This window comes from Puma concolor, chromosome D1 (assembly GCF_028749965.1).
Source record: "Puma concolor isolate L17-30 chromosome D1, mPumCon1.1.hap2, whole genome shotgun sequence".
Classification (NCBI taxonomy): Eukaryota; Metazoa; Chordata; class Mammalia; order Carnivora; family Felidae; genus Puma; species Puma concolor.
Genome location: NC_141676.1, coordinates 111,120,691 through 111,136,711, shown reverse-complemented (window position 1 = coordinate 111,136,711; position 16,021 = coordinate 111,120,691). Strand labels below are relative to the sequence as shown.

The 16,021-nt window shown below is 42.8% G+C and overlaps 1 protein-coding gene across 1 annotated transcript in view; it reads right to left on the bottom strand.

Moving 5' to 3' along the window:
• Positions 1 to 16,021, bottom strand: part of GUCY1A2 (guanylate cyclase 1 soluble subunit alpha 2) — a 322,573-nt gene that overhangs the window by 279,095 nt on the left and 27,457 nt on the right. The window contains exons 2-3 of the mRNA XM_086679239.1: positions 12,068 to 12,129; positions 3,180 to 3,301 (exon numbers count right to left, since the gene is read on the bottom strand). Coding sequence (XP_086535365.1) covers positions 3,180 to 3,301; positions 12,068 to 12,129 — 184 coding nt within the window. The remainder of the gene's footprint in view (positions 1 to 3,179; positions 3,302 to 12,067; positions 12,130 to 16,021) is intronic.

Here is a 16,021-nt window from a genome sequence, read left to right as displayed (position 1 = left end):
CTAGGAAAGCAGGGACGAAACAAACGCATGGCAGAGGCCAAACTGGTTTTCTGCAGCAAGATCTTGCAGACCCCTCACGTCCTTCTTTTTACTGCAGGCCAACCACTCAACTCAAACTTCAACCTAAAAACCAGCCAATGACCAAACCATCCAAAGGAGGACATGCTTAGTTGATAGGGTTATTTTGAAAGGAGAAAAATTGGCTTCTCTAGTCTTATTTTCTGACCTAGGAATTTAAATCTTTCTTGAGAAGAGGAAGTGTAAGTCACCTACAGATGAGGGAACAAACACATTTCTCGTCTCTACCACAACGTCCTTGTTGGTTAAGAAGGTGAGAGAAGTAGGTGTTTCTCCATCGCAATCCACCCATATTCTAACCATGCTCCCCAAAATCAATGAACATAAATCATACTGTGGGAAAATCGCCCTCTGGTAGGATTTGAGGATTCCAGCAATCAAAATTCCTCTGAACCTGGTTGAGACTCTCCACTCCCATGCTAAACTCCCGCACTCAGAAGATAACTTCCTTTCTCATACAGTGTTTTTCTGTTCAAGGAGTTGATCAACTCTTACATTCTCATAAATGAACCCTAAGAGACTCTTAAATACTGAGAACAAACTGAGGATTGATGGGGGATGGGGGAGAGGGGAAAGTGGGTAATGGACATTGAGGAGGGCACCTGTTGGGATGAGCACTAGGTATTGTATGGAAACCAATTTGATGATAAATTATATTTAATATTAAAAAACGATTGCACTGTGGAATTTAAATGTAATTTAAAAAGAGGAAATCTAAGCAAGCCAAGGTCAGTCATAGTGCAGTGACCTGTTGAAAACAAAGCTCTCACTGACTCTGACCAGTAAAAGTAAAGCTGTTACCTTCATCCTCCGAGAGCCTGTATTGCAAGAGTTATGAAAAGACATTACCCAAAAGAGAACAGCTACGTCTTAGACACATAATCACCTGTTGGATCCACGCCAGTACCTGGTCGACAGATGGCAGGCATTTCATTTTATTCTTCAGACATTTAAATTTTACAAGATTGTGATTTTTAGATTTGAAGAACAACCCACTGTTACTAAGAGGGAAAAAAATCTAGTATCTCGTGTCTAGAAAAACTTGGTATTTATGAAATCCAAACCCTGTTGTACAGTCACCTTCTAAATCATAAGCACCTCACTTAAAAACACTCTGTCATTGATATCCTCAGGTAGCAAGCATCCTGCCTGCAGCTCTTTTCATGCCCTACTTGAGCTGCAACTCAAGGCAACTCCAGGAGAGCAACTGAGCTGTGCTGGGCCAACAGTGCCCCCTGGTGGTTACCCTGTCAAACTGTCTGACATCAAGTGTGTGGGACTTGGGCACACCCACCTTCAAGTCTGTTGACATGCCTTCAGCACCTGCATAGATTTATCCTCAACATTTCCTCCCTGCTCTCACTACGTGATAGGCAAGGTGGGGAGCATATGACACGACAATGTGAGGGGCGGTGAAATCTTTAGAAACTGAGTAAGAGCAGCTTTCAAAATCATAAACGTCCCTTGCCAAGACTCTAATACATCCCTTAGTGGGGCATCATCTCACGCCACCCCTGGAAAATCACAAGGTCTCAAGAGAAATAAACGTTACTGATGGAGTTGGATTTTTTCTTTTTTTGTCATCCAGCTAAATTTATTCCATTTAAATGCCCATCTTTTATTGGAGATTAGACTTTCCTATTTTGGGGAAAGTTAAAATGTCCCTTTTTTATGAAATGGTGATGTTACAACATGATCACTTTAACAAATTATCCTTACTTGGCCAAGTTCACCAACTTTATTTGGGTTTTTTTTTTAACTGATGGACAATTCTTGAAAATAAAAAATCAGAAAATGGTTTGGTTTTGGGTAATGACTGGCCCCTCTTCCCAGTTTTTCTCATCCCTTCTCTTCCACAATAATTAAGTTTACTGGGGTAGTAAGACATCCCTGCACCTGTACTAAGATTGAGGACAGTCAGTCCTTGGGTTCTTCTCACTGTCCATCACTCTCTTACATGCATAATAGACAAACCACCCCTCACAAAAAGGTCCATGTTCTTAATAATTTGTGTTTACCTAGGATGAAAATCTTATCAATAGGTAGGTGGCATCACAGCTTGAGTGTAAAAGCCAGATCCACCTCTGGGAGTCAGATATGTTTAGAAAAATCTGGTAGAGTCATGGTTTGAGGTCACCTGGAATCTATCTGTAGAAGGGACTCAGATGTCTCCAGAGAAAGCACCTACTCTAACAGGAAACAAAGTCAGGCAAACAAGTTTGCCCCAGTCTTCATCCAACTGATTCTGAGAGAGAGGAGATTCTGAGTTCTATATGGAGTCTGTCACTAAGATTTGTTGTTCCCTACCACCCCTCCCCAACACTCTATGGATCCCTGAGTAGTAAGGAAAAAGGAGAATTCCCAAAAAATTCAAAGAGCTATTTTTTTTTTTACTACAAACCTACAAAAGACATTACGGCAAAAAAGTATTTCTGCTCTGATACCTACTGTGCATATAATACAAGGTAGCTCTCACACACCAAGAACATCATATAGTAAGAGAGCACGGCTCACTTATGGTGCCTGAAGGCAGCATGATTTAGTGTGCTAACACTCCTCCTTCAAAAACAGTCCTGCCACCATACTACTAGCATCTTCAAGGTGGACGCACACACACACACACACACACACACACACACACACGGACAAAGACCTCAGTAGATGACCTGCCACCACCTCTGAGTGTAGAGTCCACTATGGCTACATGTGAGCCACCCTCCAGCTCCCACCAAGGCCTCTCACAAATACTGTTATGCCAATAATAGAGTGTGGGCTTGGACAGGAAGATCCCCAACTTCAGTCGAAGTTAAGAACCAGAGAAATATGGATTACAGGAGGCTGATACCAACATACAAATTCTGGGTTTCCCTGGCACGTGAGTATTCTTATTATAAGGTTTTTCTACCTCCAAGGAAGCAGCGTGCACGTAATTTGCACTTACACATCTCCAGGAGTGTCGAAATTAAATCACTTGAAGACAAGGTCCTAGTCTTCATTTGCCTTAGTCTCCAACCCCCCATCAGTAGAAAATGAAACATTCATACTTGACTTTCCCTTCTCCCCTCATTCTCTCTCAACCTATAAACATATAGTTAATATACCGAGTATATTAGCAGTGCATTGAAGGATTCCTGAGACGTCTTCAATACCCTCTTTGTTGGAATGGTCTGCATAGGAGCATCTGTTAGAGATATTGTGGAAATTCCTTTCTGCATCCCTGTAACTAAGAAGAAAACAAAATTAGCATACAGAGCAAATTTTTAAACCATCTGCGAATGCACTCATATATGTACACACAAGCACACGTACTCTGTGCTTTTAAAAATAACTGCATTTTAAAATAACTCAGGGTTTCAGACACCACTTCTGGCATAACCCGCCATTAACATCAGCATGAGCTGTGTGGATCAGGAACCAGAGGCCATCATTAATAAGACAGCTGTGTGCGGAAAAAAAAAAATACATGAGGAGAACCAGAACATGTATCAGTTTGTACAGCTAGTGGTTTCCTTATCGGAGTGCTTCAGAGCTGCTGGTAATCTGTTTCTGTAAGGAAGATGCCTGGCAATAAAAATAATTAATGGTACTTACTGGGTGCACTGGTACTTTGTGAAAAGTCAACACGTCCTAACCTCTATCACAGCGCAGGACGCAGCAGTGTGGTGCATGGATAACAAATTAGCTAACGAACCATTTGGAGTCTGACAGAATTTGAATCATGCTCTTACCATTTTCTATCCGTGGGACTTTGAGCAAGTAACCTCATCTCTTTGAGTCTAACTCGCCCCCCTCATAAAACGGAAATCCGCTCCCCCACCAGAGGTCTTGTGAGGACAGAATTACAAAATGCCTGTGTAATCAGGTGATGCCTGGAACTTCTCCACTTGCCTCTAGGTTAGAGCGAAGGCACCAGAGCTGAAGACACTAGAGGCCTGGTGCTCCCACATTCTACAAAAGTAGCAATTCCCTTCAGAACTTAAGAAATGACTGGAGGCCCCGCCATCGCCAGCTCACAGAAGCAAAGGAATAAAAAAAAAAAAAAATTGAAAGCAAATCCTCGGAAGAAAAAGTAACTGGCCTAGGAGGAGAACACTGTTGTTATTCTTCCCTTGCCCTACAAGAAAAAGAGAAAGGACAGGTTTTCTGCAGAAGCCCAGTTGGGGAGAGAGGGGTCCGCCCCTGGTCAAGATGGGGCGCTGGGTACCACATTCCACTGTGAACGTCTGCTGAGGTGGTATAATCCCTGATCATCCCTTGGTGCCTGACTGAGTGGAGGGAGAAGGTTCCAGAAAGACTTATTAACAGGGAAAAGAAAGAGAGGCAAAATAGGAGCCGCCTACCATACCTCCATTTGGCAAGGCAAAAATTAGGCATTTCCCATGGGTCGGGGAGATACCAGGAAAGAGAAGAACACTTGGGTTGTCCCCTCTTACTGCCTTCCCCAGCCAGAGGCTCCCAGCAGGAGAGAGATCCCACCAGAAAGACCATGAAGTATACTTCTCAGGGGCAAGAGTGGGGCATCTGAAATACCTTACTGAGGGTCTCCTAGCCAAGACAGGACTGTCACAGTCATCACTGAATTTAAAAAGGCTGCCCCTATCTTCCATTGTACTCCTGCCTGATACATAAGAGAAAGGGACGTAGAAAGGGTTGGCCTGGACCACACGAGTGAAATGCCCCAGGATACCCCTCTACTTGCATTCTGACACAGGCAGAGAGGGATGGAATGGGGAAAATGGATACGGGACTGACATGTGAACTCATCTGGAGTAGACTACAGACTCCCTGGAAGTTCTTGAAAATCAGGGCAATCCACCCAATATCACAGCGGACCCATCCTTGCATGTTTGAAGCAACTGAGAGAAAAAATAAGATGGCCTCAGGCTTGCACACTTTCCTGAGATCAGATCCCAACAAACCAGTTTGGCAAAATGCTCATTACAGTTTCCAGGATGCAGGAATCGCTCATTAAAGGTGGAATGGGGAACATGGTCATCAAAAACAGACAAATACAGGATTGTTTGTAAAATCAGGCTCTCTCACTTTAATTGGACTGATCCTAGACAAAATGTTTTTTTCTCACAGCTTCAGTTTCCTTATCTACAAAATGAGCTTTATGCAATAATCTTATGAAACAGATGGTCAATATCCCATAAAATAAGAGACGTAAAGTGTCCAGTACATTGGCCTCAGAAAGAGTAATCAATTAATAGATAATAGTTTTTATTTTTTATTTTTTTAATTTTTTAAGTTTATTTATTTTGAGAGAGAGAGTGTGTGTGTGAGCAGGACAGGGGAGGAGAGGGAAGGAGAGAGAATTCCAAGCAGACTCCACACTGTCCGTGCAGAGCCCAACTCAGGGCTCGAACTGTGAGATCATGACCTGAACTGAATTCATGAGTAGATTGCTTAACGCACTGGGCCACCCACCCACGAGAAAAGATAATAGCTTTTATCTCACATTGTGTTTATCCATTCACATATTCTTTGTAAATATATGAAAAGGAAGCTATATCACTTTTTAGATAAAATGACGGATAGCCACGAAATCTAACCATGACGGCCTAAGTAATAACATTAAGGTTTGTGTCCCAGGATATCCAGGGTTCACCTGCTTCTAATGTTCTATGGAAATTACTCTAGTTTATTAATCCCTATTCGACTGTCAAAAGAAAAAAGAAGGTTGGCAATACAAAACAAACATGAGGCCCGCAGTGATAAAGGGAATGAGAGAATTTAATTTTAGATGACTATAGGAAAAGTTGTCCCAAATAATAAAAGAGCTTGGCAGTGGCCCCACCCGCGATATTAGCACAATGATGCTTCTTCTGGCAAAAAAGGCTCGAAATGAGTGGCAGTGTTCTGAATATACATTTCTTCAGGCTTCAGCTTTTAAAATATGTAACGATTGAACATTCTGTCTCAGGAAGATGGATCATCGCGTGTTTTCCAATCATGGGTTTAAAGAACTCTCTGGCTGCACCGTTGTGGTAATCCACTTTGGTGAGCTACAGACCAGGGGGAGTCATGAAGCACAAACGTGAGGACAGTCTGGGAGTGGCACTCTGGACGTCAGTATGTTGTTACCAGTTTAAAAATGAGAAAACTGAGGCTCGTTTTTGTTACCTAATGTGCCCTAAAGCATTCAAAGGCAGAATCACTTTAAATCTAGGAAACCTGGTATGTGGTAGGTCTCCTCCCAAAGCATTTTCTCAGCCCTCTGCTCAGAGACCAGGAGGGACACAACATAATGGCAACAATGACATCAGAGGGAGAAAGTCATCATAAAGCAGACTTTCCTCAATCTGGGGTGCCTTTCAATTCTGACAGCGATCCCAGCCTGTCCCCTACTTACCCCTTCTGGTTCTGATTGTTCCTTCCACCACACTGTCCAAGAAGCAAGTCCAGCCCCTAGAAGCTTGAGTTACAGAAAGACTAACACAAAGATGTACACTCAGTGCCCCTTTCCCTCATATTGAGGGAAGAAGACTGTGCTGTATGGACAGGTGAGTGTGCTTGTGCAGAGTTTATATAAAAAAATTTAAAAATAAGAAACTTATGACAAAGTAAGACTGACACACAGTGGTAGAACATTAAGCATAAAGGAGAAACTAAGCAAATAAATCAGTAAAATTTATGCTATGCAGGAAAGGCTCTTGGATACTACAACTGTAATCGACCCTGGAGATTATTTCTACCCCTCATTTTAAGCCCCCTTCCAAGCATAATCTACTCTTTTATCCACTAGACACATACTTCTATGTATATACCTCCAGGGAGCAACTTTTTCATTTATTCACACTTCCCAATGACCCCACAAAAACATGTTAGTCCCTCCTGTGTACCAAGAAATTACAGAGGCATGGGATTAATAGAAAAGAAAGTAATTTAGATAAATAAACAAGATAACATCGGCTATTATAAGTTCTATGAAAAGGAATACCAAAGAGGAATAGAATACAAAATATCTGGGTTGGAGCTGTAAGGGGGGGATGGAGGGCTTCTCTAGATTGGGTGGCCATGGCATGTCTTTCTGAAGATAACGATGTTTAAAAAGAGACCTGAACATTAAAAAAAAAAAAAAAAAAAGTAATCCACGCACCCATCTGGGGACAGGCCATTTCAGGAAATTGGGATGGTATGTGCAAAGGTCCTGAGGCTAAGTAGGAGTTGAGAAGCCCACAGACGCCTGGCAGGGAGGGCAGGGAGTGACAAGGGGGAGTGGAAGAAGATGGAATCAGAGAGGTAAGCAGAGCCCAAATCACAGGCAAAGTTCAGAGTTTACTCTATCACAGGAAGCCATTAAATGGTGTAAAGCAAGGATTTCACAGTTTAATATCTGGCCCAGCAGCGTCAGCAGAATTATCTGGAAACTCATTAGAAATGCTCCAAGAGTGCATGGGACACACGGGGTCAGAGTCCTGCAGGTGAGGTCCAGCCCCCTGGGCTTTAACAAGCCCGCAGGTGATTCTGATGCACCTTAACAAGTGAGAACCATTGGGCTGAAATGAGAAGGGGACATAATCTAATCTGATTGGTCACCTTGCTGTGGTGGACACAACGTTGAGGCACCAGAGTAAGTGTCCAGGCGAGAAGCCGCCACGGCAACAGTAGGGATGCAGAGGCTTTTCCACACGGCATGAATAACTTGAGCCCTCCTTTTTTCCAGCCTGAACGGTCTCTGTGAATAACTGTGTGAACCAGAGGATGGACAAGCTGAGCACTAGAACAAATTTTTGAAGATGAAGTTCCTGGGGCACAGAGAGGCTGTCTCCCCGACGGAGGCTCGCGAGCTCCTCCCTTCCATCCTCCATCTGTGTGAGCCTTTCAACAGCTGCTCCCTGCATTCATGTCTCCATCTCGGAGACTAAAAAAGCCTCAGAGAGTTTCTGTGAACTACTTGTAAGGATTCATCAAGGACCAGCAGGCAGTCCTGAAGTTCTGATAAATAAAGCAGGTCCAAGGGCAGTTTTAAAGGACAAGAAAGGGAGGCTGGGAGGCCAGTGGTTAGAGGGGACTTAAGAAATTCACAACAGAAGGGCTGGGACCCTTCTCGACATGGATGGAGCTAGAAAGTTATGCTGAGTGAAATCAGTCAGAGAAAGACAGATACCATATCATGTCACTCGTATGTGGGATTTAAGAAACAAAACAAATGAGCAAAAGGAAAAACAAGAGAGACAAACCAAGAAACAGACTCTTGACTACAGAGAATACTCTGACACACTGGTGGTCCCCCAAGGGGAGGTGGGTGGGGGAGGAATGAAACAGGTGAAGGGTACACTTGTGATGAGCACAGGGTGACGTATGGAAGTGAAGAATAACCATATGCTACACCTGAAGCTAACATAACACTGTATGTTAACTACACTGCAATTACAATTTTGAAAAAAAGAAACCCCAGGAGGGCTAGCTTATACTCCTTACCATTCATCCCGATTCATCCTCCCAACTCAAGGCTCCTTAAAGCTGAATTATTTCAAGACAAACCTTGGGCAAAGCCCTATTTCAGAGATTTGGAAAACCATCACTCTCCCACCCTCACCGTCTGCCGGAAACATGTAAACTAATACTCAGCAATTTTTACCGATTGCCTGAAATCCCTTTAACTGGAAGAAACACACTCCTTTTCAGTTAGAGACAAAAAGCCTTTAATTGTGTCTTTGAAAGAGGTACCACAGGCAGGTGTGAATACTGAATTCAAATGTTAGTCATAATAGATGCTCTCCTTTTTCACTATTAAAGAGAAATAGGAAGAAAGAGAGAGAGATGGGTGGGGACACTGGGGCCAAGGGAAGAGGGAAGACAAAGTCAAGAAAGGCCAATGTCACGATACTGCCACCAACATCTCCTCTCTGTTTGCGTGCCCACGAATAAAGGCAGCGGGCACTGGTACTTCCAAGTCCTCAGAAGGCAGCCCCCACTCAGGTGAAAATGTGTTAACGGGTCTCTTTGGAGACAGCTGGACATCAGGATGCCTCTTTATCAGAGACACATGCACGGTTTTCCTTACACTGTCTCTAAGAAACAGAACTACCAAAGACTATTTGGAGACCAAGAATAACCACAGACTATGTCTACATGGACAGAGGGAACAAGAGAGGTGAGGCAGTGGTTGAGATAAAAGAGAACTCCCTCTTACTAATGGAAAAAAGAATTTTCTCCTGAATACGGTAGCGTAGTCTAGGTAACTACTCTGATCACAGTTGCAAGACTCCTGCTCCGATCTGCCCTGAGGACATAAGTTCAGTTCACAAATGAGCCTTTCATCAGTCACCATTTCATTTCAAAAGAGAGGGCATTTGCAATTCCAGGAAATGATTTGTTTTTTGGTTACTGGTATTGTCTTTAAAATATTAAAAATACTCATTGCCAAGTAGTATTCTATTGTGTATATAAACCACACCTTCTTTGTCCATTCATCACTTGATGGACATTTAGGCTCTTTCCATAATTTGGCCGTTGTTGAATGTGTGGCTATAAACATTGGGGTACAAGTGCCCCTAAGCATCGGCAGTTCTGTATCCCTGGTGTAAATTCCTAGCAGTGCTATTGCTGGGTCATAGGGGAGATCTATTTTTAATTTTTTGAGGAACACCCACACTGTTTTCCAGAGCGGCTGGACCAGTTTGCATTCCCACCAACAGTGCAAGGGGGTTCCCCTTTCTCCACATCCTCGCCAGCATCTATAGTCTCCTGATTTGTTCATTTCAGCCACTCTGACTGGCGTGAGGTGATATCTCAGTGTGGTTTTGAATGAAATATGGCCTTTTGTAGCAACATGGATGGAACTGGAGAGTGTGATGCTAAGTGAAATAAGTCATACAGAGAAAGATACCATATGTTTTCACTCTTATGTGGATCCAGAGAAACTTAACAGAAAGCCATGGGGGAGGGGAAGGAAAAAAAAAAAAAAAGGAGGGAGGGAGCCAAACCATAAGAGACTCTTAGAAACTGAGAATAAACTGAGGGTTGATGGGGGGTGGGAGGGAGGGGAAAGTGGGTGATGGGCATTGAGGAGGGCACCTGTTGGGATGAGCACTGGGTGTTGTATGGAAACCAATTTGACAATAAATTTCATTAAATAAATAAATAAATAAATAAAATATTAAAAATAGGGGCGCCTGGGTGGCTCAGTCAGTTAGGTGACCAACTTTGGCTCAGGTCATGATCTCACGGTTCATGGGTTTGAGCCCTGTGTCAGGATCTGTGCTGACAACTCGACAACTCAGAGCCTGGAGCCTCCTTTGAATGCTCCCTCTCTCTCTGCCCCTTTCCCGCTTGTGCACACACTCTCTCTCCCTCTCAAAAACAAACTTTAAAAAAATTTTTAATAAAATAAAATTTAAAAAATAATAATGACACTAAACACAAGAGCAAACAGGTTGTAGTGCTCACCACACACAAGAAACCGTGCCAAGTATATTGACTAATTTGATCCAAATACCACACTTTGGAAGCAGCAAATCCAATGAGAGTGATTAAGTTTTATTTTAGAATATGTGGGGAGAGATTAATTTGACATCATTTGCCTCCATTAGGGTAAACCATTTAAAGTCACTAATGGCCTCAAACTAAAAGCCATCTCACGAGTTTAAATAATATGCTTCTCCTAGTACCACAGTTTTGAGGACTCATGTGACAAAGTTTCAAAGCAATTCCCTCTGAAATGATAATTAATGTAATTATCCAGCACTTAAAACATATGGCATTGTACTAGGTACCGAGATTATGTTTCCACTAAATCTTCTTTTCTTCTGTTTTGGTTTAAAAAAATAATCACAGTGTAGCCTACTAGCCACAAATATAGTCTCGATCCCCAGGGCAATGACTATTGGCCCCAAATGTTAAATGATGCTTGATGGCCTTTCAAAAGGTACTAGGATTTGAATCTTAGCTCCTCAAAAGTGCTCACAATCTTTTTTTTTTTAATTTTTTTTTTCAACGTTTATTTATTTTTGGGACAGAGAGAGACAGAGCATGAACGGGGGAGGGGCAGAGAGAGAGGGAGACACAGAATCGGAAACAGGCTCCAGGCTCTGAGCCATCAGCCCAGAGCCCGACGCGGGGCTCGAACTCACGGACCGCGAGATCGTGACCTGGCTGAAGTCGGACGCTTAACCGACTGCGCCACCCAGGCGCCCCAAAAGTGCTCACAATCTTACACAAATAAATGATGGCAGCTCAGAGAAATTAACTATGTGAATTACAAATATGCACTGCCTCTCATGTCAATGACTTCAACTTCTTCATTTTAAGGTAGTCTACATCAGAAAGTGAATTGAGGCTTCTGTATTTCCAATTGCTTTCTGCCATAGCCAGTCATAAGTATACCTTACACTTATCTGGAGCTTTCTATTTACAGAATACTCCCACTGAAATTATCTCATTTACCCATGGCATCTAATCTTCAATTAGCTGTTACCATCGTCATCCTCCCTTACAAAACAGATTAAAGTAACTTTAAAGTTCTATGTGCTGGTGAGGGCTGGAGTTCCTGTTCCTTGATTTTGTCTTCTTACATTACACCATATCCCAATGATGTCAAGAAAAGAAAGATTAAAGACAAATATGGAACGTGGAACTAACTAACTAAAGCAATACCTCTCCTGAACTGTATTAGGCTTGTATTGACTCTGAGTCGACTTTCCTAAAGGATTCTAAAATCCCATTTAAAGCCTCTCAGTTGGTACCATTAAACCTGACTGTATTACTAAGGCACAATTAGGAGATTCAGTGGAGGAGAAGATGGAAAGAACACAAGAAGAAGAAAAGTTGAAAAGGAAAGGCAATACCAAAAGGAATTTCATTTAAAAGGATTAAACAAAAATAAAGCAAAGGTAGTCAGTCCAGGGGTCCCAAGGAATCTCCACCCCACAGCCACTGGTAAAGACTGACTTGGGTGGCAGGAAAGCTCATGCTCAACAGCTGTGTTTGAGTAATTATCTTTAATTTTCCCCAAATAATAACCAAAATCTATTTTACTTACCCAATAACTTGGTGCTCATAATACTGCAGTGTCCTCTGGAGAGTCTGCTGTATCGTCTGAGGCTGGAGAAGAAGAAGAAAAATAAAAATATATTATCAGCAAATCAGTGCCTTTCCCCTTCTGAGCATCAGAGGCAGATATGGGGCTTCTGATTTATCTTCTACGAGTTTTCACTTTATAATATTAACCCATTATGCATTTTGCCATGTATTTTCTCCAGAGGAACTAATATGAGGCACTCAGCAATTACCCCAAATTTCCCAGCGTTTCAAGGGTGATAGCATTTCCTAGCCATATTTTTTCCAATTCTTTTGCAGCAGCCCTTGGGTTCAATATTTATTGTGGTTGTCTACAACAAACCGAGGCCTTGAGGGCAGTGGAGGGGAGGTGGACTCAAGAAACAAGGGCCATGCCCAGATCAAGCCTCACCTCCTCAAGGACCCAAGAGATTTCAAGCAAGGATGCTGAGGCCTCCAAGAGGGGCCACAGGTGGTCTGGGCAACAAAATGGGGTCTGCAGCAAACACATAAGTAGTTCCCAGCCGAATCATATAATCTTTGCCTCTCTGGGAGAGCTGAAGATAGTTTCTTACTCCCAGGTCAACAAATTTTTTTTAGACTTATTTAGGCAACAGAGCCTAGGCTTGGAGTTTCTGACCCAGGTAGCCACAAAGTTCCCTGACCATAGATTTTATTAAGAAATTTGGGTAAGAACCAAATCAAAAATTAATTTTTGGAGGAATCAGCCTCCAAGTGTGCAAGGAAATGGGTACAGGGCAAATGCCTTCAACAGCTGTTTTTCATATACACCAGGTGAAGAAGATGAACAGGAAGCCTCAATCTGGCACTGATGTTTCTTCGGGAAGGAATCAAAGCACAGTAGATAGAATGTGCCCAAGCAAGAAAAATCACTCCTGAATCGAGAAGCAATGGAGCTGTTGAGAAATCTAAAGAAGCAGCAGACACAAAAATCCCAGTGCACAAGAAAAGCGTGCTTTGAAAACTCAACCCACGGCCAAGCTAAACCAAGTCATTATCAGTCACTGGCCAGGTACCCCTGGGAGCTGGGCCTCTTGCACTGGCTTGGAAGCTTGTGAGCTAAGATCACTTTCTCTTTGGCAACATGCCCTAAAAGCAGTGACTATGCACACAGGGATTACCCTTCCAATAACCTCTGGTCACAAAACGTGGAACAGAACGCAGGAACTAGAGTGCATAGGGCCAGTTAAGACCAGAATGACCTCATTTGTACAAAAGGGCATTTTTTCCCTGCACCAGGAATTTCCCAGTCATTAAAAAGCACATGTTTGTGACAGGAGTTAAGCCTTTTAAGAGCTTTTTTTCTTTTGTGAAACCATTGCTTTTTTTCCCCCCAGCAGGAGTTAAATTTATAGTTTCCAAATACATTAAAAGGGAAACGTTCTCTGGGAATATCCGACAGAGCTCCAATGCCAGAAAGCATTTATATACTTCCTGTCGCTCACCAGAGCTGGTAGGCACGTTCTGATGGTTTAAACTCCAAACACAGAAGGTGACTATAGACTATCTCCTCATCATCAGCAAGCCAAAGCTGACTTCAGCACAGAACATCTCATCACCATGGATTCACAGAGTCCTCTTCAGAGTTTGCCTGATTGCTCACCCAATGGCTCTTATCAGTGAGAGATGTCTTCATGTAATCTTGGGGTCTCTCTTGACCTGAATAAAAAAGCCACGTGTGGGCCAAAGCCGTCCACGGGGGTGACTTCTGCCTTGAGAGTCACAGGGTCCATTCTTAGTCCACGTATGTCAGCAATGCCGGTCAGTATATTAATGGGAAAAACAGGGGCTTTGAAGATATGCAGACCTTCTCTCCTCCTCTAAGAATACTCCTCCATACCTGACCCTGACTCAAGAGGTCATCCAACATTCTACAGGCCAAGATCCCATTCTTCTTACCTGTATCTGCTCCTTCCTTTCAGAAGGAATTTAGAAACATGATTTTAGAACACAGGGTTTAATATCAAAGTGAGTTAAAAAATCCACTCAAAAGCCACATGACTTTTGGCAGTTTACTTAAGCTCTCTAAGATTCCTCATGTGTACATTATTTTTATGGAGATTAATTGAAATAAAGCAAAGTCTCTGGTGCACAGTAGATACATAATGATAGTTATGACGATACTCAGCTATAAAACATGGCTTCTACCCTCAAGAGTCTCATAATCTAGTGGAGGAGCACAGGATTTAAGTCAGATCGCCCAGCCCACAAGTGTAATGTTTGGAGATCCTTACCACCTAAAAATTCAATACAGCTCCTACTACTGTTAATCATAAGAGGGTGCTGATTCCAGTAGACAAAGGAAACAACAGAAAAATGGCAGTTTCATTTCCAATGAAAACTTCAGATGAGTCCAGAGATGGTGATACAAGCAGAATTCTGAAAATTAAGATTGAGGATAGTCCTAGAAAGCAGGCTTACAAGTGGGAAGGACACTGAAGCCCCATAGTTGAGATCAAGACCTGAGGCCTTAAGCTTTGCAAAGAATAAGAAACCACGAACCCCCTTCCTAGGACACAAAGAATGGGCAACAGGAGAACCAGGTGGCCTAATCATTTTATAGCCAAATGCTGAAGGATCTGAGAGACAAGGGTGGGGGAAAAGATGAAATCCAGTATTCCTATCATAAAAACAACAACCACAACAATCAAAGAGGTCTATGATTCTTCTGTGCTTACCCCAAGCTAAGATAGAGATAGTGACCTCTCATTGTTCCTGTTCAACCCCAAGAAGCAATGGCTAAGAACATAGAGCTGGAGACACAAGGCAGCCATCTGGGTCCTGCACACGGATCGTCTGGGGCAGACAGATGGTTCTCAAAGGCTGCCATCACATGGCCACAAGATCTCCTTCATCTCCTGTCTCATGAACAGCTTCACTCTGCTTAGCCAGCAGTACTGACCCCTGCACACTAAATGTTATGCTCACTTAAGGTCATGGGATCCAAACATCCAGCCATGAAACAGTCCCAACAGAGCCAGAGAAGTGGTCCCCGAGGAGTGGGAGGAAGCGGTTCCCAGAAGCTGGCCCTGCAGAGGCTGCAACGCAGTCCCTGCCATGGACATCTGCACCAGATGGACCTAGGGATCAGGTAGGAGGCAGGGAAGCAAGACATGAGTGTGTGTGCCCATGAAACACACTCGTCATCATATAAAGCACATGCTCACCTCGATTTTACAGATCAAGAAGTTGAGGCTCAGATTGGTTAAGTAAAGAACCCAAGATCACAAAGGTAGGAAGTGAATAAGCCACTAAAAGCCAGGACTGACTTCAAAGTGTACCCCTCTTCCTACGAGATGCCTTGAGGGTCCCTCTCATCTTTAACATTCTGGGATTTCTATATCGTTTGCTAATATTGACAGCACTTCATCCTTCCAAAAACAAAACTTCATAGCTAATTTTTGTTTTTTAATGTTTATTTAGTTTTGAGAGAGAGACAGAGACAGAGACAGAGCATGAGTGGGGGAGGGGCAGAGAGAGGCATAGACAGAATAGGAAGCTGGTTCTAGGCTCTGAGCTGTCAGCACAGAGTCTGACACGGGGCTCAAACTCACAAACCGTGAGACCATGACCTGAGCCGAGGTAGGACACTTAACCACCTGAGCCACCCAGGTGACCTTGATAATTTTAAAACAAGCTTCTCATTTCTGCTTTATGGCACACACCCATAGGCTACAGAATTAATGGAAACCCTAGGCCCTCCTTTAAAGAAATGTGTGTAAATAGCCATGTCATTTTATTTACTTAAATATGAGGAAATTACATATCAATGTCAGCAATTAAATGATAGAGATATACACTTAATTACTAACTCTCTAAGCCAGTGGTTTTCTATTCTGTCTGTACATTAAAATCACCTTGGGGAGCTCTTAAAAAATACCAATGCCTGAGTTCCACCTCCAAATTTTCCAATTCA